Genomic DNA, 15,275 nt, shown 5'->3' with positions numbered 1-15,275 from the left:
AGCTTTGGATGTTTGCACTTGGAGACGAGACTGTAACTTGCCTCCCTAGGAAAAAAGGAAAAATAAGAATAAAAGGCAGCCTCTCCAGACTGACAGCAGTGCCGTTTGCTTCTGAGCTGAGGAGCTCAGTGCCACCAAAGTGAATGCAAAGGTGTCTGTGGATTTCAGAACAAGCTGCTCGCCCAGCTAATTTAATGAGCGTAGAGACGCGCTCCCTCTCCTTTTCTGGCTAAATGTTGAGGGACTCGAGTAAATCAGTGGGGAAGAGAGGACTGTATTCGTGGCTGCTCTGCAATCAGAGGTCTGAGGTGCAAGTAGTATAAATGGGACCTTTTAAAATAATATACGGAATTCCTAATGATTTTTACGAGATACAAATAACTTTCTCATTACAAGAACTTCCTTCTCTCCCCTTGTTTAAGTATTCCCTAGCTCAGTGAAGGTGGAAAAAAAGTTGAAAATCTGAGTTGGTTCAACACTACAAGGCTTTGAAAAAAATATCGATAGACAAGCGCTTCTCCTCTTCTCCTCCATCCAGAGCCATAACACAGCTGAAATTCGGCAGCTTTGGTAGTTATTTGCATGTGTTATTGTGTGCCTTGAGATTCTGATAAAATGCAAAGATCATCAAATTGGAATCTCATTACTATGTACCTTTTGTAAGATTAGTAATTTCATAGTATATTAATTTTTTCCTAGATTTGTTTAAATGCGTTAACAGCACTTGATTTAAGAGACAAGCATGGGCAGATAGTGTTCCAACATAGCTGTGAACATCTGTTCCGAGTTACCAAAATTCCAGCTGAAAAACAAATATTTCCACTATAAGTCAACCAAAACGTTATCCTGAGTGTTGTAACAGATGCAAAATGACTCTGGCTCCCTCTGCCCTGTGGTTTGGCTCTTCCCTTAAAATTGCTCTGAATATATTTATTTACATGCTTTAAGAAATACACATTTGCAATGGCTATTATTTAGAATATGTCTGATGTTAGTTCAAAGCTAATGGTCAGTTGATCAAGTATCTCATTAACTACAGATGCTATCAATTAACATGAGCTCTAGTTACAGCTTCGCAGATAAACCTGGCCTAGAGCAACACTTAGAAGTCCTGCTCAAGCATTCTGAATGCTTCAACCCAGCGCTACTAGAAATGACAACGTGGAGTCTGTGCAAAGAGGAGTATTGGATTGGGGGTGTCTTTTCTTTCTGGTCTGCTTTGGTGGATTTTTTTACCCCTATTGTTGCTACTACTATTCATCTTTAGTTACATGAGCTAAATGAATCAGAAGAGATATTGTTTTAGCTGGCATAAAGAAATGAGGTTTGTTTACTAAACATGAAATTTGGAAGAAGGCTTTGCAAGAGACCTCCTGGTTAATGGTGGCAGTAGGTGAATGAAATAGTTTGAGGCAGAAGCTGCAATTCTGTGCTTTGGGGTGTTTAGCTGCATCTGAGCAACTCTCCTATTTTGACATACTCCATATGTAACAGATAAGCCAGAGAAGGAAAAAACTGAACTGCAGTACCATAAATAACAACAAAATCTTGCAGGGGGGAAAGAGAAAAGTCCTTCTGGTTTATCCCCCGTTGCGCAAAATACACTTGGAGGGAAGAAACAATGCTGTGCTTTGAGGATGACGTTTTGTAGTTGCTAATCATTTTCTGTCTTCAATGCTTGGAGAAAAACAGTGTGTGTAGACTAAATACAACTGTGCCTTTTGTGATGGTTGGGAAATGGGAGCTGCAGGCGAGTTACCCAGCCCACAAAGTACCAGGGACGCGTGGTCCGTCGGAAGACGCGGTGATGGCAAGCGGAGCACTCGGGGGAAGTCAAAGGGCCCAGGTCCCGCGGTCGCAACGGCAGCAGCAGGTGTTGGGCTGGCGTTTTCAGGAGTCTGTGTCAAAGGGAATGGAGATCATCTGGGCGGTCAGCCATAAGCACCTGCATTATTCCCCTTCAGAGATGTCGAAGTTGTTATCAAAGTCTAGGAGCACATTTTCTAAAGGCGATTTGTTCATTCAAGCATAACAGTTAAAAAAAATAAAAGCTGCATATAATTAAAACAGCATAAGAATGTGTGTTTTGTTCAATATTTCTATTTGTAAAGAGACTGAAACGCATTCTATATGCAGTAGACTGCATCCCCTTCATGGCATTCTACATTTGCATTATATATTGTTAATTAGACCTAATTTAGGCCTCAAAAAGAAAACTCTCATTAAAATTCTGATTAGTGATGTTGGCAAGCAGCCATCTAAAAAGTCTCTATTTCTTCCTTTGATAAGTTTGAAACTGCTGTAACAAACAGCAAGAATAAGATCACAGCCGCCTTTCTCATGCCAATCAACGTAATATATTCTCGAGGTCAAAGCCATTTAAGGGAAAATACAGGAGGAGGAGGACATCTCTGTTTCCTTGCACACATGCTGTCAGATGGCTATAGAAAACTGTAAATATGTTTATGCCCTTTGGTGGTTTAGGGGAGAAAAAAAAACCCACCAAAACTGAAAAAACTGCCTATGAAAATGGTAGTTGTGAGCCTTCAAAAACAACTTACTGTGCAAGGCAACTAATTAAAGAAAAATTTTTAAAGGCTTTAAAAATGAACAGGAATAAAAATAATACAAAGCTGGTTTAATATTAAACTAGCTATGTCTGTTGTCTTCAGTATAACTTTCTGCCTGATGCTTTCAATATAGCTTACAGTCTAAATGCCTGGCCAGGAAAACCTATAGACAAGAATATCTTTAGTCCAACTACAGCCAACTATGCACTGCAGATCAGGGCAGATAACTTTAAAATAAAATATGACATTAAAAAATAAGTCAAAGGCAGAATAAAGCAAGAAATAATAGCAATGTTTCTATGCTTCCTTGTGTCCACATGTATATCGCAGTGTTATTATGATACAGCTGCCAGCTATCATTGTATTCATTTCAATTAACTTCCAACGCATAAAAACAACTTTACAAAGCTGACAGCACAAAGCTGAACACTGTTTGAAATGGCAAATATTATGCATCTCTTTTAGCGTACATCTTTTCTGTATGCATCTGTCCTTGTAGGAGACGTTAGCAATTAGTCTACTGTTTCCGAAGATAAAACGAGGAGCAGGACTTGTGCAGAGCTGCTGACTCCAGCAGAAAGAAGAGGTAGGAGGACTCATGGTCTGAATGCTCTGAATCTGTTCCTTTCCCTCGAGCACAATCCCCAGTGTGCAGCTGCTCCATCCTGCGTCACAGCTCGCGGTGGCCCTGGACACCGGTAAGACAAAGCCAACGCACGATCATGGGGAAACACTTCCTTCTCCTGTTGATAGACCCAGCAGAGCCATACGGCTCAAATCCAGCTTTGGGATGCTCTGTATCAGTAAAACTGCTTCTATGTTTGAATAGACATTAAAAAAAAAAAATCCGAGTTACTAAAACTTTATTTTTTCAAGCCCTTTTAAACTAATCTTCAGAGATCTAATCAGACTTTCTGTATCAATAAAGTAGGGAGATACATGCACGGAATCCAGGGTACATTTGCTTCTTAAGACAGCGTTCTTTGTTACTGTCTCTATGTTGCATTACGATATTTGCATAAGCAGGTTTGCAAAAACCTGGGAAGCCTGGCACGCTGATATTTAACATATTCAATGTGCATATTCTAATACTGAGATAGCAACCAGTTTCCAAATGAAATTTCTGATGAGAGGTTTAAACAGAATAAAACGGGCCGTAAGAGTTCAGCAGAATCCCCCTGGCTGGGCTAACGCAGGGTGCTGCAGGCTGGCGTTAGTATTGGGAATCTGTTCTGCTGCTCTATATAGCTGAAAGTGGGAGTACATTAAAACAAGGGGGGGGGGGGGGGGGGGGGAACTGAACCAGTCTCATCTACAAGACTTCATGAATCTAAACCTACAGGATAAACTGCATACCGATTAATAATGTGCATTTTTGCACTACTTGCTGCTCTTTTAAAATGCATGCAGTTACAATAATTCTTTCATAAAGAGACACAGCATCACTCTAATGCCTTTACATTTAGAAGCCTGATTTTTGTCTGTAGGAATCTTCCCAGTTTTCTGCAGAAGGTCAGGCTTTCTTGCCAAGGATAAGAGAGGTTTACCATGTTTCTGGGTTCTTAATAATTTAAGCCCATGGGGTTGAAAACTAGTTTGGGCAATTTTTAAATGTTTTTTTAAGAGGGAAACCTGGGAGCAAGGTGGTTGTCACAGAACTGATCACCGAAGTACAAGGCAGAAAGAAATCCCAAGCTTAGGGCAGCCTTGCAAGCCTGAAGCCCAGAGTACGAGTCACTTCAGCGCCTTTTGCAGATCTCATTGAAGAACACGGGTTTTTAGTATTGACTTTGATGGATCCACACCTGATAAGCCTACACGGGCAGAATACTTCAGGCTAAATTCTGCCTGACCTTTCCCAGCCCCGTGCCTCCTGCGAGCTCTCTGAAAACAGCCATTTGAAGTCAGAGAAATCTGGGTCATTGATTTCAATAGAAACTCTGAATAAGGAGGAGATGCTCAGCTCCTGCACCTTCCACTCCTCCCTTCTGTTACAGCTCTGCCTGGGGATGGGCTGTTTTATTCCGCGTTCGTGGGTGCTTTTCCATCTCCAGCAAAACCAATGCCAACTTCCAAAATCAAACAGCCTGAGCATGTAAGAACAGCTATTTCTAACTGTCTTTCTGCAGCATGCAAGCCAAAAGTGAGAAAGGAAGAGGAATGGAGTAGAGAGGAATAAACGGGAGGATCAAGTTGCTTCTCCCGCTGGCACCAGCTGGGAGTTGTCCTTATTCAGGGGAAGGTCTGACTGCAAAACAGGCCAGCTACTCCCTTATTGCTTGTCTCAATCCAGTTTTGTCATCTGGCTGGCTACACCTACTGGGTCTAAACAGTTCGCCAAGGCACCCAGGGCACTCGGTGCCTGCAACGGGTTTGAGGGGCTGTTAATGCTTCAGAAGGTGAAGGTTGCTTTAAAAAGCACAGCAGAGTATTTGTTCCAGAAATGCAGTCATTGCTGAGAGTGACGCTTGCTGAGTTCAAACCAGGTCAGCTGCCCAGGCAAGTACATGTATTTGATCTACTGTCATGGTAAAGGCTGACTGTAAACTTTGGCAGAGAAAATTGTTAATCTTTCAACTCATAGCGTATAAAAAAATGACTAGTAATACCTATTTTTCTGAGAACTGGAATGCCTTTTGGAACCACCCGAGATTACTTAAGAGAAGTTCCTCTGCCATCACCCAAAAGCAGTTCCAAACCTGTCTCTCCCACACTCAATTAAACCTAAAAAAAAAAAAAAAAATTTGAAAAAAAAAAAAAAACAAACAAACAAGGCGGGGGCAGATCATGGTTCATTCAACAAGCATTTTCCTCTTGTGAGGAGCCACAGCAGCTCACTCAGCTGCACACCACATGGACAATAAACATCAATTTTTAAGTAATTCAGCGCTGTTGTAGCGACTTTCACTTGGGAAGCCAAGGTGAGCTACTTCCAGAACCTCTGCAATGGTGGAGGAAGAGGGGACAGGCTGTGCTCCTTGGCGCTTCTCAGCCTTGCCTTCAAAAGCCGCCGTGTTTGAGCTCCGGTTAGGGTGTGGGTATCTGAATGCACTCATGTGGCTCTCTGTTACGCATCGCACAGCACAGCATTTAACGTCCCGCTGTCTGAGGCCACTCTGGGAACGCTGCACTGGTTTAGGACAAATCAGAACTCGAATGAAGGCTGAATCTCAAATCTCTTCAAATTCTGTTTTTTTCTGCATCTCACTCGATCCTTTCACCTATTGTTTTGGCTCCTAAAGGGCCGAGGTGGGGATCGCTCTGTCGATACACTGGAAGGCATTTAAGGTACCATAAACCATTTCCTCTTCCTGTCCTGTGCCTTGGCCCAAAAGCCCATTCTCCTGCATTATTTGTCCTCTCTCTCCACCTCACAGCTTGTTACCCCCTACTTCTGGAATTCTTTTCTCCAGACAGACCATACTTAAAAGAGAGCAACCCACCAGCGGAATCGAGGTGCCACTGGCAGCCCAGCTGCGGCCGTACGCCTGCCTGCTCAGGTCCCAGCGGTTCCTCAAACTGCACGTCCGGTGCTGGCTGCTGCTGAGCCCCGAGCCCGGACGAGACGGTCAGAGAACAGGGCTGGATTCTCCAGGCCAACCCACACGTAACTCCGTACGGAGCCCAGGGCTCAGCCCCTGCGCTGGCTGCGAGGGCTCATGGTTCCTCCAGCACGGGGCTACCGCTCTCTGCCCATCTACTGGCGCACAGCCCTCCCGGCCCACGCTTGTCTGTGTGTGGGGGGAAAACCCGCGCAGGCCCCCGGAAGGCACTGGTCAGAGGCGTCCCTGAAGAGAACTTGGGCTCCAGCTTTCCATGGGGTGAGGGAAAACTGGGATCTGGTTTCCAGAGGAGATTTCAGAGCCGAATTCCCCATCACCATTGCATGCTCTGCACATCCAATGAAGGACGAGACCTGCAGCAAAGCAGCAAACCTCTTTCTCCTCAACTGTGCTGATTATTTAATTTTTTTTACTTAAAGCAAGCAGCACCTCCTGTGTGAAACCCGTTTAGAGTAACTTCAGCGGGGGTAAACCATCAGTCTTTATCCAGTTTAAAAGCACGGACGGCGGTCGCAGCAGCCCGGGCGGCACGGCCCCCTCCACACCCCTCGCCGGCCGGGGGAGCGGGGCCCACTCGCGCGCCCGCGGTGCCCCGCGCGGCTTCACACACACACATCACCCCCCCCCCCCGCGCGCGCCAACCGGCCGCGGCCCGCTCCACACGGGAGCGCGGCCCGGGGGGGGTCCCCGCGGCCGGCAGGGGGCGGCGCGCTCCCGCGGGGGGGCACGCGGCGGGGCTGCCCTGCTGCCGGCGGGGTCGCTGAGCCGGGTGCTGCGCGGAGGCGCGCGCGCGCCCGCCCGGGCCCCGCCATTGGCCCAAAGTAGGTCAGCCCGCGCGCTCACGTGACGGCCCTCACGCGCGTGACGGTGGCGGGAGCTGGGGGGGGCGAGGGTGCTCGGAGGTCGAGGCGGTCGGCGGTGCCCCCCCTCCCTCCCCCGCTTCCCGCCGTGCGGGACTGTGAGCGGGGAGCGGTTCGGCTCGGAGCGCTGCCGCGAACCCCCAAGGCAGAACCGAGCCCGGTAGGACGGCCCAGGGCCGTGGGGACCGGGGTGTCCCCAGCTGGGCTGTGTGGTCCTGCGCTGGACCCGTATGGCAGCGGGGGCTTCCCGTCGTGGTAGGCCCGGCCGGTGGGTAGAAGGACCCCTTCAAAGCGTGAAGGCTTCTTGAGTTTAAGATTGCCTTTGCTAAAGAAAAGAATGACGTTAACAAAAAAGATCTTGGAAAACGGTACATTAACTCGTGTACTTGCTTTGAAAAAAACAGGATCTTTGGGCCATATAACTGATCCCATTTCTGTGATGAAAACACTAAGGGCAGAAACATAAACATTGGCTAAGATTTATTTTTATTGGGGACCAAGATATTTTCTATACATACCCTAAATAGCTGTCATAGTCTTTCATAAGCCATAAAATAACCGCTTTCTGGGTGAATGCTAAGCTAAGAATGCATGCCAACAACTGGTATTTCGGTTGGAAAATGTAGAAATCCAGTTGGTGCTATCATCGGCTCCACATGGTTGTGATAGCCTTACCTGGAGTGTAGCGTGTGGGGTCAGCCCGCGGTCAAAATAGCACGGAGGAGCTGGGGACCACCTTTGGGAAAGCGTAGCCGGTAAAAATCGGTAACTGGAAGGTACACACAACACTCGCATTCGGCAACACCACGGTGTGCTGACAGCCTGGCAATTCAGGCTACTTGGTATGAAACCTGCCTATGTGGCAAGGCTGGAATTAAATTACTGCTCCTGTTGTACCGCGAGACTGAAAACCACAGCTTGAGCACTACGTGGGGACTTTGCTCAGCTCTCCTGGCTGGTCTGTGTATCAGGAAGAGTTGTTTCAGCTTTGTCACCCAGGAAATGCCCAGCTCCTGTGTGTTGGGGGTGCAGGGTCTGTAACTGCACGCAGTCCTCAGTGTCTGGTTGCTTCATTTTGTTCCATGCTTGCACAGATCTACACATAATTTTTCCTGTTCTGTGTCAAACAGTGAAACTGTGCAGTTATCCTGTCATTCTGCTGCACTGAAAATGCTGCTTCTTACTGCCGAGTATATTTTGTCTGTAATGGTCAAGAACCACAGTTAAGTAGTTCGGCTCAAGCTGAGCTTTCATTACACCCCTAACTAATCGTGGTGGTTACCGCTGTTTCCCAATATCCCCGTTACTTTTACATCTTCTATTCCATTTACTCTTTGTCGTTGCTTACCGAATCTCCTAAATGTATCCTTTTTTTTTCTTTATACTGCATAGAAAAACATTCTGTACCACATCTGCATATGGACTGCCAATTGTCACCTTAATCTTTATGTCACTCTGTTCCTCTGTAATTAAAGGTTTGCAGTAACTAGCAATTTGGCCGTCTGGGGCAACGTTGGTATGTGTACAATCGTTTCATAATCTAGTGGTTTTTCTCCTGGTTAGGTGACTTAAACTACTGGGCTGCTGCTGTCACACTGCTGCTCGAAGGCCCTCCAGTCGCGAAGCGCACGGTGCCGGCAGCAGTCGAAGGGCCTCGCAGAGCCCCTGCTCGGTTGTGCCGTGAATGTCTTGCTGTTCTGCCATCTCGGGTTCCGAAGGGCCTCGCGGTTACAGCTGCCAGTCTTCAGGTTTTGGTTGTGCCACGGCAGTTTTATCGATTGGCATGTACTTTGGACTTTGATTAGTTGCTTGGTTTAGTCGGCTCGTTTGGCCAGGCGCTGGTCAGTGCACAGAACGATTGGCAGATACACGAGGGGAGGGCATAGCTGTTCAGGGCAGACTTCTGCTCCTCAGGCAGCTTTTATTTCTGAATACTGGCCACTCCAGCTAGAAGTTTATGCACATATTTTACCTTTATTTGCTTACAGTGAGCATTTACAATTATTTGTATTTGTTAACGGTAAAAGAACTGGCTTTTGAAGAGTAACAACTAAGTATGGGTGGTAAAGCTTTGCAAAATGCCATCCAGAAAACAGAAGAGAAGCAGGGAGATGCCAACGCCTACAGGCACCTGCCGGGTGGAAGTCAGCTGCCCCAGCGGGACGGCAGCCCCTGAGCAGCCTGCTCCTCAAGGCCTCGGCGGGCAGCAGGTCAACCCCGCTGGCGAGGCAGATCCCCTCCGACGCGGCGCTGGGGCGAGGCGGCGGGAGCCCCGCTCGCGGTGACAGCTCTCGCCCTGGTCCGTCTCGGTGGCTGCCGAGAGGAGCCACCCGCCCACGGAAACCGGACGCACGGGAGAGCTGTGCGGCCGCGAAGCGAAACGCCCGCAAGCCCGGTAACCGGTTTCCCTCAGAGATGGGTACCAACGCCGTCCCTCCCCGCCCGCCGCACCCCTCACACGGCGGCGCGGCGCGCCCGTCCCGCTCCCCTCAGCACTGCCCTCAGCCCGGGTGCACCGAGCGAGGTCAAACGTTCAAACTCGTTAACGTTGCTCCCGGTTACCGGGGCGACGGCTCCGGGCCGCGCTCCCGCCGGAACCCGCGCACGGGCCGGCCCCGGCTTCCCCCCCCCCCCTCCACGGGTAACGGCAGCCGCGCGTGCCGGGAGGGGGGCGGGGCGGAGCCGTCCGCCGCGCCCCCCGCGCCAATGGCGGTGCCGCGCCGCGCCTGACGTCAGCGCCGGCGGCGCCTGCACATGGGCGCGCGGCCGGGGCGCGCGGCGCAGAGCGGACGGCGGCGGAGCTGTGTGGCGGAGGGGCCTCTCCCGCTCCCCTGCTCCCGCGGCCTCCGGGCGCCCCTCGCCCGCTTCACCGTGCTTCGTGGCCGCGCCGCCGCGAGAGGAAGGGGAAGGAACCGCCGCCGCGCAGCTGCCCCGAGGGGAAAGCTCACCATGTCGCGGCCGCTCCCGCTGAACCCCAGCTTCCTACCTCCCACCTACGGGGTGCTGAAGTCCCTGCTGGAAAACCCGCTCAAGCTGCCGCTCGCTCACGAAGACGGTGAGGCTTCCCCGGGCAGCCCTCGCTTCCCACGGCCCCCCGGGGCCGGCTCTGCTTCCCCCCTCCCCCGCGGGTCCCCTCACAGCCCGGCCCGGTGAGGGCAGGCGCCCCGAAATGGCGGCCCCCATCCCGCTGTCACCTCAGGGGCCGCTGCCTCGCTTTCCTTTTCCCTCCCCTCCCTCCCACCCCTTCGCCCCAAGGCGATTAAGCGCGGGATGGCTTCGGTGAGGGTGTTAGGCTGGGCCTGACCTAACGGACGGCGGCTCGGTTTTTCCATCGCCGCTGCGGAGCCGCCGCGGGGAGAGATAAATGAGAGAGGGCGAGGTGCCGGGCCGGGCTCCGCCGTTTGACAGCCCCCCCCCCACCCCAGGAGACCTGGCCCCGTGTCGCTGAAACGCCTTTTGCCAGCAGAAAGTTTCAGCTTTTCTGGAAAGCTGAGGTAGCATGGACAGAAGTGCACCTTGTATTCCCGACGAATTGAGCGCGTATTAAAACCAAGACCCCGTGAAAGGTCTCGCAGAGCCAAGGCTTTTTGTGTCCTCAGCTTTCCGAGTTTCATTGCAAAATGACTCGCAGGATTTTGCCCGGGTTGTTGCGTGTCATTGAACATGTTAAGAAGGCATGGTGGTTGACAGGAAGCTTTATCGGTTCCAATTCTTGTGAATCTTGTGGAGAATCAGGTGTTTCCCATCAAAAATGTGTATTGAAATCACTGGATGTTGTGGGAATGACTCGAAAGTGTCATTTTAACTTTTTCTTTGCTTTGCTTCTACCTTTGAATTTTGCATGCGCTCTTCTGCACATCAAAATACATGTTCTGTCAGACTTCACTGTTGTGAGTTGGTAATGTTAAGAAGTACTGAATATGAGGACTACTACTTCCCTTGTGTAAGGACTAGCAAGATTGGGACCTTAATTTAGAAGTATGACAGGATAATGAATTACAGAGATTTTAGGTGAAGACTGTTCCTTTTCAACAGAATACAGCAGCATCTTCATCTGGAACTTAAATACTCCCTTTTAAGTCTGTTGAATACTTATTGAAGCTGACATTCAAAGCCACGTGTGCAGTGGAATTGTTAGCTAAAAATAGAGGAAAATCTCAAAAACGTGGTTGGATCAAGCAGAGGTGCTTCATTGGCTTGACCCTTCAATTCTCTACCAAATAGAGTGAATCAAAGGAGTTATTTTTACAAAGGGAGTATTTGTTTCTTACAACTGAGACTGCAGCAGAAATAATTGAAGTAGTAGTAGCTAATATTTTAATTACTGAGCTCTTATATCTTTATTATGTGTTTTGTTTAAGCATTTGGTAAAGAAAAAGACAAAGAGAAGAAGTTAGATGATGACAGCACCAGTACGACAGTCCCTCAGTCAGCTTTCTTGGGCCCGACATTGTGGGACAAGACACTGCCATACGATGGAGACACTTTCCAGTTGGAATACATGGACCTGGAAGAATTCCTCTCAGAAAATGGCATTCCACCCAGCCCAAACCAGCACGAGCATAGCCCACACCAGTCAGGTCTCCAGCAAGCTACCTCATCATCACCTTCTGTCATGGACCTCAGCAGCAGGGCTTCTACTTCAGTCCATCCAGGCATGGTGTCGCAGAACTGCATGCAGAGCCCGGTCAGACCAGGTAAATCAGACCTAAGAACTTCCTGTGGATTTTGGTGTCCCCGGTGTAAACCACTACTTCTCCCTGTACAGCTGACAGGCAGCTTAGAGAGGGCTGATGTGATTTTAGTCGCTCACACTCCAAAAAATAAAAATAATAGCTCTAGTTATTGCTAAGTTGCTCAGCAGGGATTTTTTGTTTAAATTATGTAAGGAAGCTGTGGGAATTCCAAGGAAACTTGTCTATCTTCTTTTCTTTGTTGATAGCCTAGCTATTAGCAAGTAAAAAGACCACAAACAGAATAGCAGTGCAGAGATGCCATGGTGTTACATGAACAGGGACGAGGACCATGAAAGTGGATATTCCTTTGGCCAATATTTGGTGCGAGAGCACAGGCGTGAGCAATTATTTTGAAGTTAAAACTTAAAGACAACAGTTCCTATTTAAAATTTTGGCCATAATCTTATTCTCTGTTGAGCAAAGTAAAATTTTCACAGTACATGGGACAGGAACTGAATTTTGGAACTGCATTATTATAACCTTGCTTAAATTATCATAAACTGAGCGTAACTCTGATCGAAGTTAATAAATTACATCTATTGTCACCTTAAGCTGCAGGCAAAGAAAACGTCATGGAGTCCGAGGCCTGATTGTAATGCATGATTCAAACCCGTTTGATGTCAGTGGAAGTCTTCTGTTAGTTTATTAGCACTTGAAATCATCCTTTTAGAGACACTAGGACGACTCCAGAGTAACTGCTCTGGCTTGACACCAGCAGGGCTGAGATCATGGTCAGTGGAATAGTGTCAACATTGAAATTTGGAAAATACGGAGCTTTGCTTTTTTCTTTTTTTAAAAAAAGACTAGACCAAGGGTAGCTTATTTATTGTGCTCTTCTGCTTGCACAAGTTTTGCTAGAGCAAAGTGTGCTCTTGGGAGCAGGAAACCACTCCTCTCCCTTCTGCTTGATCGTTTGCCATGCTCAGCGTGCGAAATCATTGTCAGAATTGTCTGATAAGGAGGCAAAATAAATAAATAGAAGGACAAAAGTTGTGGAGCAGGATGAAATAGAAAAGTCTTACAAGTCTGCAACATTCCTTTCTCATTAAAAGGAAATAAAACACACACCACCCCCAAAACACCCCTAACCTGTCAACAGACTCTTGGCCCGACTCAGAAGTGTGTGTTTGGTTGTGAATTTCATTTACTTGCTTTAACTTTATGTGGATTTGACTTTGTTTTGTATTTCAGTTTCAAGGCATAATAACTTAACAGCCTTCCAAAGTTACAATGTATTTGGAGTTAGCAAGAGTAGAATATAAAAAACCACTTTCTGAGCCAGTTTTTAAAAATAGTGCATATATGCTACCCCATTTTCTGTCACATACGCACACATAAAATTAAAAGTAGATAATCTGTCCTCATTCTTTTTTCAGAGGAGCCTGGTTATGAGCCAGGCTTTTAACGATCACCTGTCAGAATTTATTTGTAATCAGCTGTCCGCATGACTTTTCAACTAATTGATTTTTTTTTTTAGGTTTTTTTCTGTTTTTTTTTTTTTTTTTATTTTATTTTTTTCCTGAGCTGTTTGTAGCTCAGGGTTACAAACTTTGCTCACTAGAAACTCTCTCCACTTTTATACTGTTTAAAAACAAGTCATGTCTCTTGGGGTAGGATAAAACATCTACATTAGCAGTTACTTTTTCCCTGTGCCATCTTGCCTTAAGAATAATACAACTTTTTGGTTCAATGTTTGTTTTTGTTTTTTTTTTTAAGGGAACTCATTCTGTTTCTTAAAAAAAATATTTTATTACCCCCGCCCCCTTGCTGATAGCTACAATGACTTAATTAACAGTAGTGTGGTTTATCATCAGGTGGTTGAAATTTTTATCTGCTGTCATGTAAAAATCTTACATTGATAACCTGTTTCAGAGAGAAGATCATCTTAAAGTTTAGCATTCGAGCAAGTTTTAAAATAAGACAGTATGTATTTTAAAAAACAAATTTTTAGTAAGAGTAAAAATGAGCATTTAAAGTTGTCATAGAAGTGCCAAGGCAAATGTGCTGCTTTGAAATCCAAAAGTTAGTGTGGAGATAAATGTTAAAATCATTATAATGGAGCCTTCTAGTTAATATATCTGAAGATTTTTAAAATATATTTTTTAAACTGTCACACGAAGAAAGATTTTTTTTTTTAAATTGGTGTGAGGTACTGTTCCAGTATGCATAGCTGTTGTGATTTGTATTACTGTAATAAACCCAAGAACAAATAGTCGAAGTATACAATTTCAGTAAAAATTAACTCCATGTGATCTTACTGGTTTTGGGGAAAACTGAATTTTTTAGGTGATAGTAATTGTCCTAAAAATATTTCGGTGTTGTGTCCTCTGAATTTTGTCTTGCAATGGAAGCCTGTTTGAGCGTGTGAACTCTGGCTGAAGGCAGGGTCAAATCCTGTACTGCTGATGTCCCTACTTTAAATGGCTCCGCAGCATTTAGCATCAGTGTATCACGTGCAGTTGGTCAGAACTCTTATACCTGCATGTACTGTGTATGGGGGAGGATGTACACGTGCACGTGGAACACCAAATGTGACTCATGTGTGTACACGGTGTATCTCGGACATAGAGGGTCGATAGAAGAGTGGCATAAGAAGATTTCATTTCATGTGTGTATTGAAATACAAGCCTTATCTGTCTTTAGAAGCTAATGGTATTGCCTAAACATGTATTTTATACCATCTCTGGAAGAGATCTGGAAATCTGTGTTGGCATTCACTGAGAAGCGTCATCAGACTCAGCAGAGCTGAGCTGACCCTGACTGTAAATGTGACATTACAAACAACCTCACTGATGTTTGTTTTTTTTCTTAGAGGTAGAAAAAGAATGACAACAAAAAGGTTCCTTATAATTTTAACTTAATTCTGTACTTGCAGCTTGGATTGTCTGGTCGATGGAAAAATGTTTAGGGTCACCGGTTTGTCGTTTGTTCTCTGGACTATAGCAAACAATGAAGTGAGCACTTACTTTCCCATAAATTTCTGTTCAGGGAATGTATGTATAGCAAATACTGGTTTTCTTTCGAAGAGGAGAGACACAGGGTAATGGCTGTTGCAAGACTGGAATCTGATGTATTTCTTTTTCACAGTACTGATTTTGTTAATAAAAAATAGTATTTTTATTTTAGCATTGTAGACCACCATTCATTGTAATGTGTAGATGCATTAAAACTTCTTTTCTCTCTGGATGCTGGTGAGTTGGTTGAAATCTGTAGTCTTGCTCAGAAAAACAGGTTTTATAAAGCTGGGTTTTAAAGTAACCCGTTACTGCAAACATGTTTCCGTGGTTCTTCATCTGTCATATGCCTTGTGTTGTCTTTTGCCATTTTTTTTGTGGAATGTAAATCTCCATTTAACTGCGGAGTCCTTTGGGGAAATTTGGTGTACTTGTAGCTGTTATGTACAACGAGGTTCCTATTTTGCAGATAACTAGTTGGTGGTTGCTTTTACCTGGCTCTTTTCCCTCTGTAGCCCTTATTTGGGTGAATGAGGCAGCTACTGTAAAGGGTTTGAATACAGTGAAATAGAGTTCAGAAGCGTGGTCAAAG

At 46.4% G+C, this 15,275-nt stretch overlaps 1 protein-coding gene across 2 annotated transcripts in view; it reads left to right on the top strand.

Moving 5' to 3' along the window:
• Positions 1-9,762: 9,762 nt before the first annotated feature.
• The window catches only part of HLF (HLF transcription factor, PAR bZIP family member), a 37,568-nt gene continuing 32,055 nt past the window's right edge, over positions 9,763-15,275 (top strand). For both annotated transcript variants that reach the window (XM_075440807.1, XM_075440805.1), the window contains exons 1-2: positions 9,763-10,048; positions 11,355-11,690. In XM_075440807.1, the coding sequence (XP_075296922.1) occupies positions 9,943-10,048; positions 11,355-11,690 (442 nt within the window). In that variant the 5' untranslated portion in view covers positions 9,763-9,942. The remainder of the gene's footprint in view (positions 10,049-11,354; positions 11,691-15,275) is intronic.

This window comes from Opisthocomus hoazin, chromosome 21 (assembly GCF_030867145.1).
Source record: "Opisthocomus hoazin isolate bOpiHoa1 chromosome 21, bOpiHoa1.hap1, whole genome shotgun sequence".
NCBI lineage: Eukaryota > Metazoa > Chordata > Aves > Opisthocomiformes > Opisthocomidae > Opisthocomus > Opisthocomus hoazin.
The sequence above is the reverse complement of the archived record's forward strand: the minus strand, read 5'-3'. Positions and strand labels throughout refer to the sequence as shown.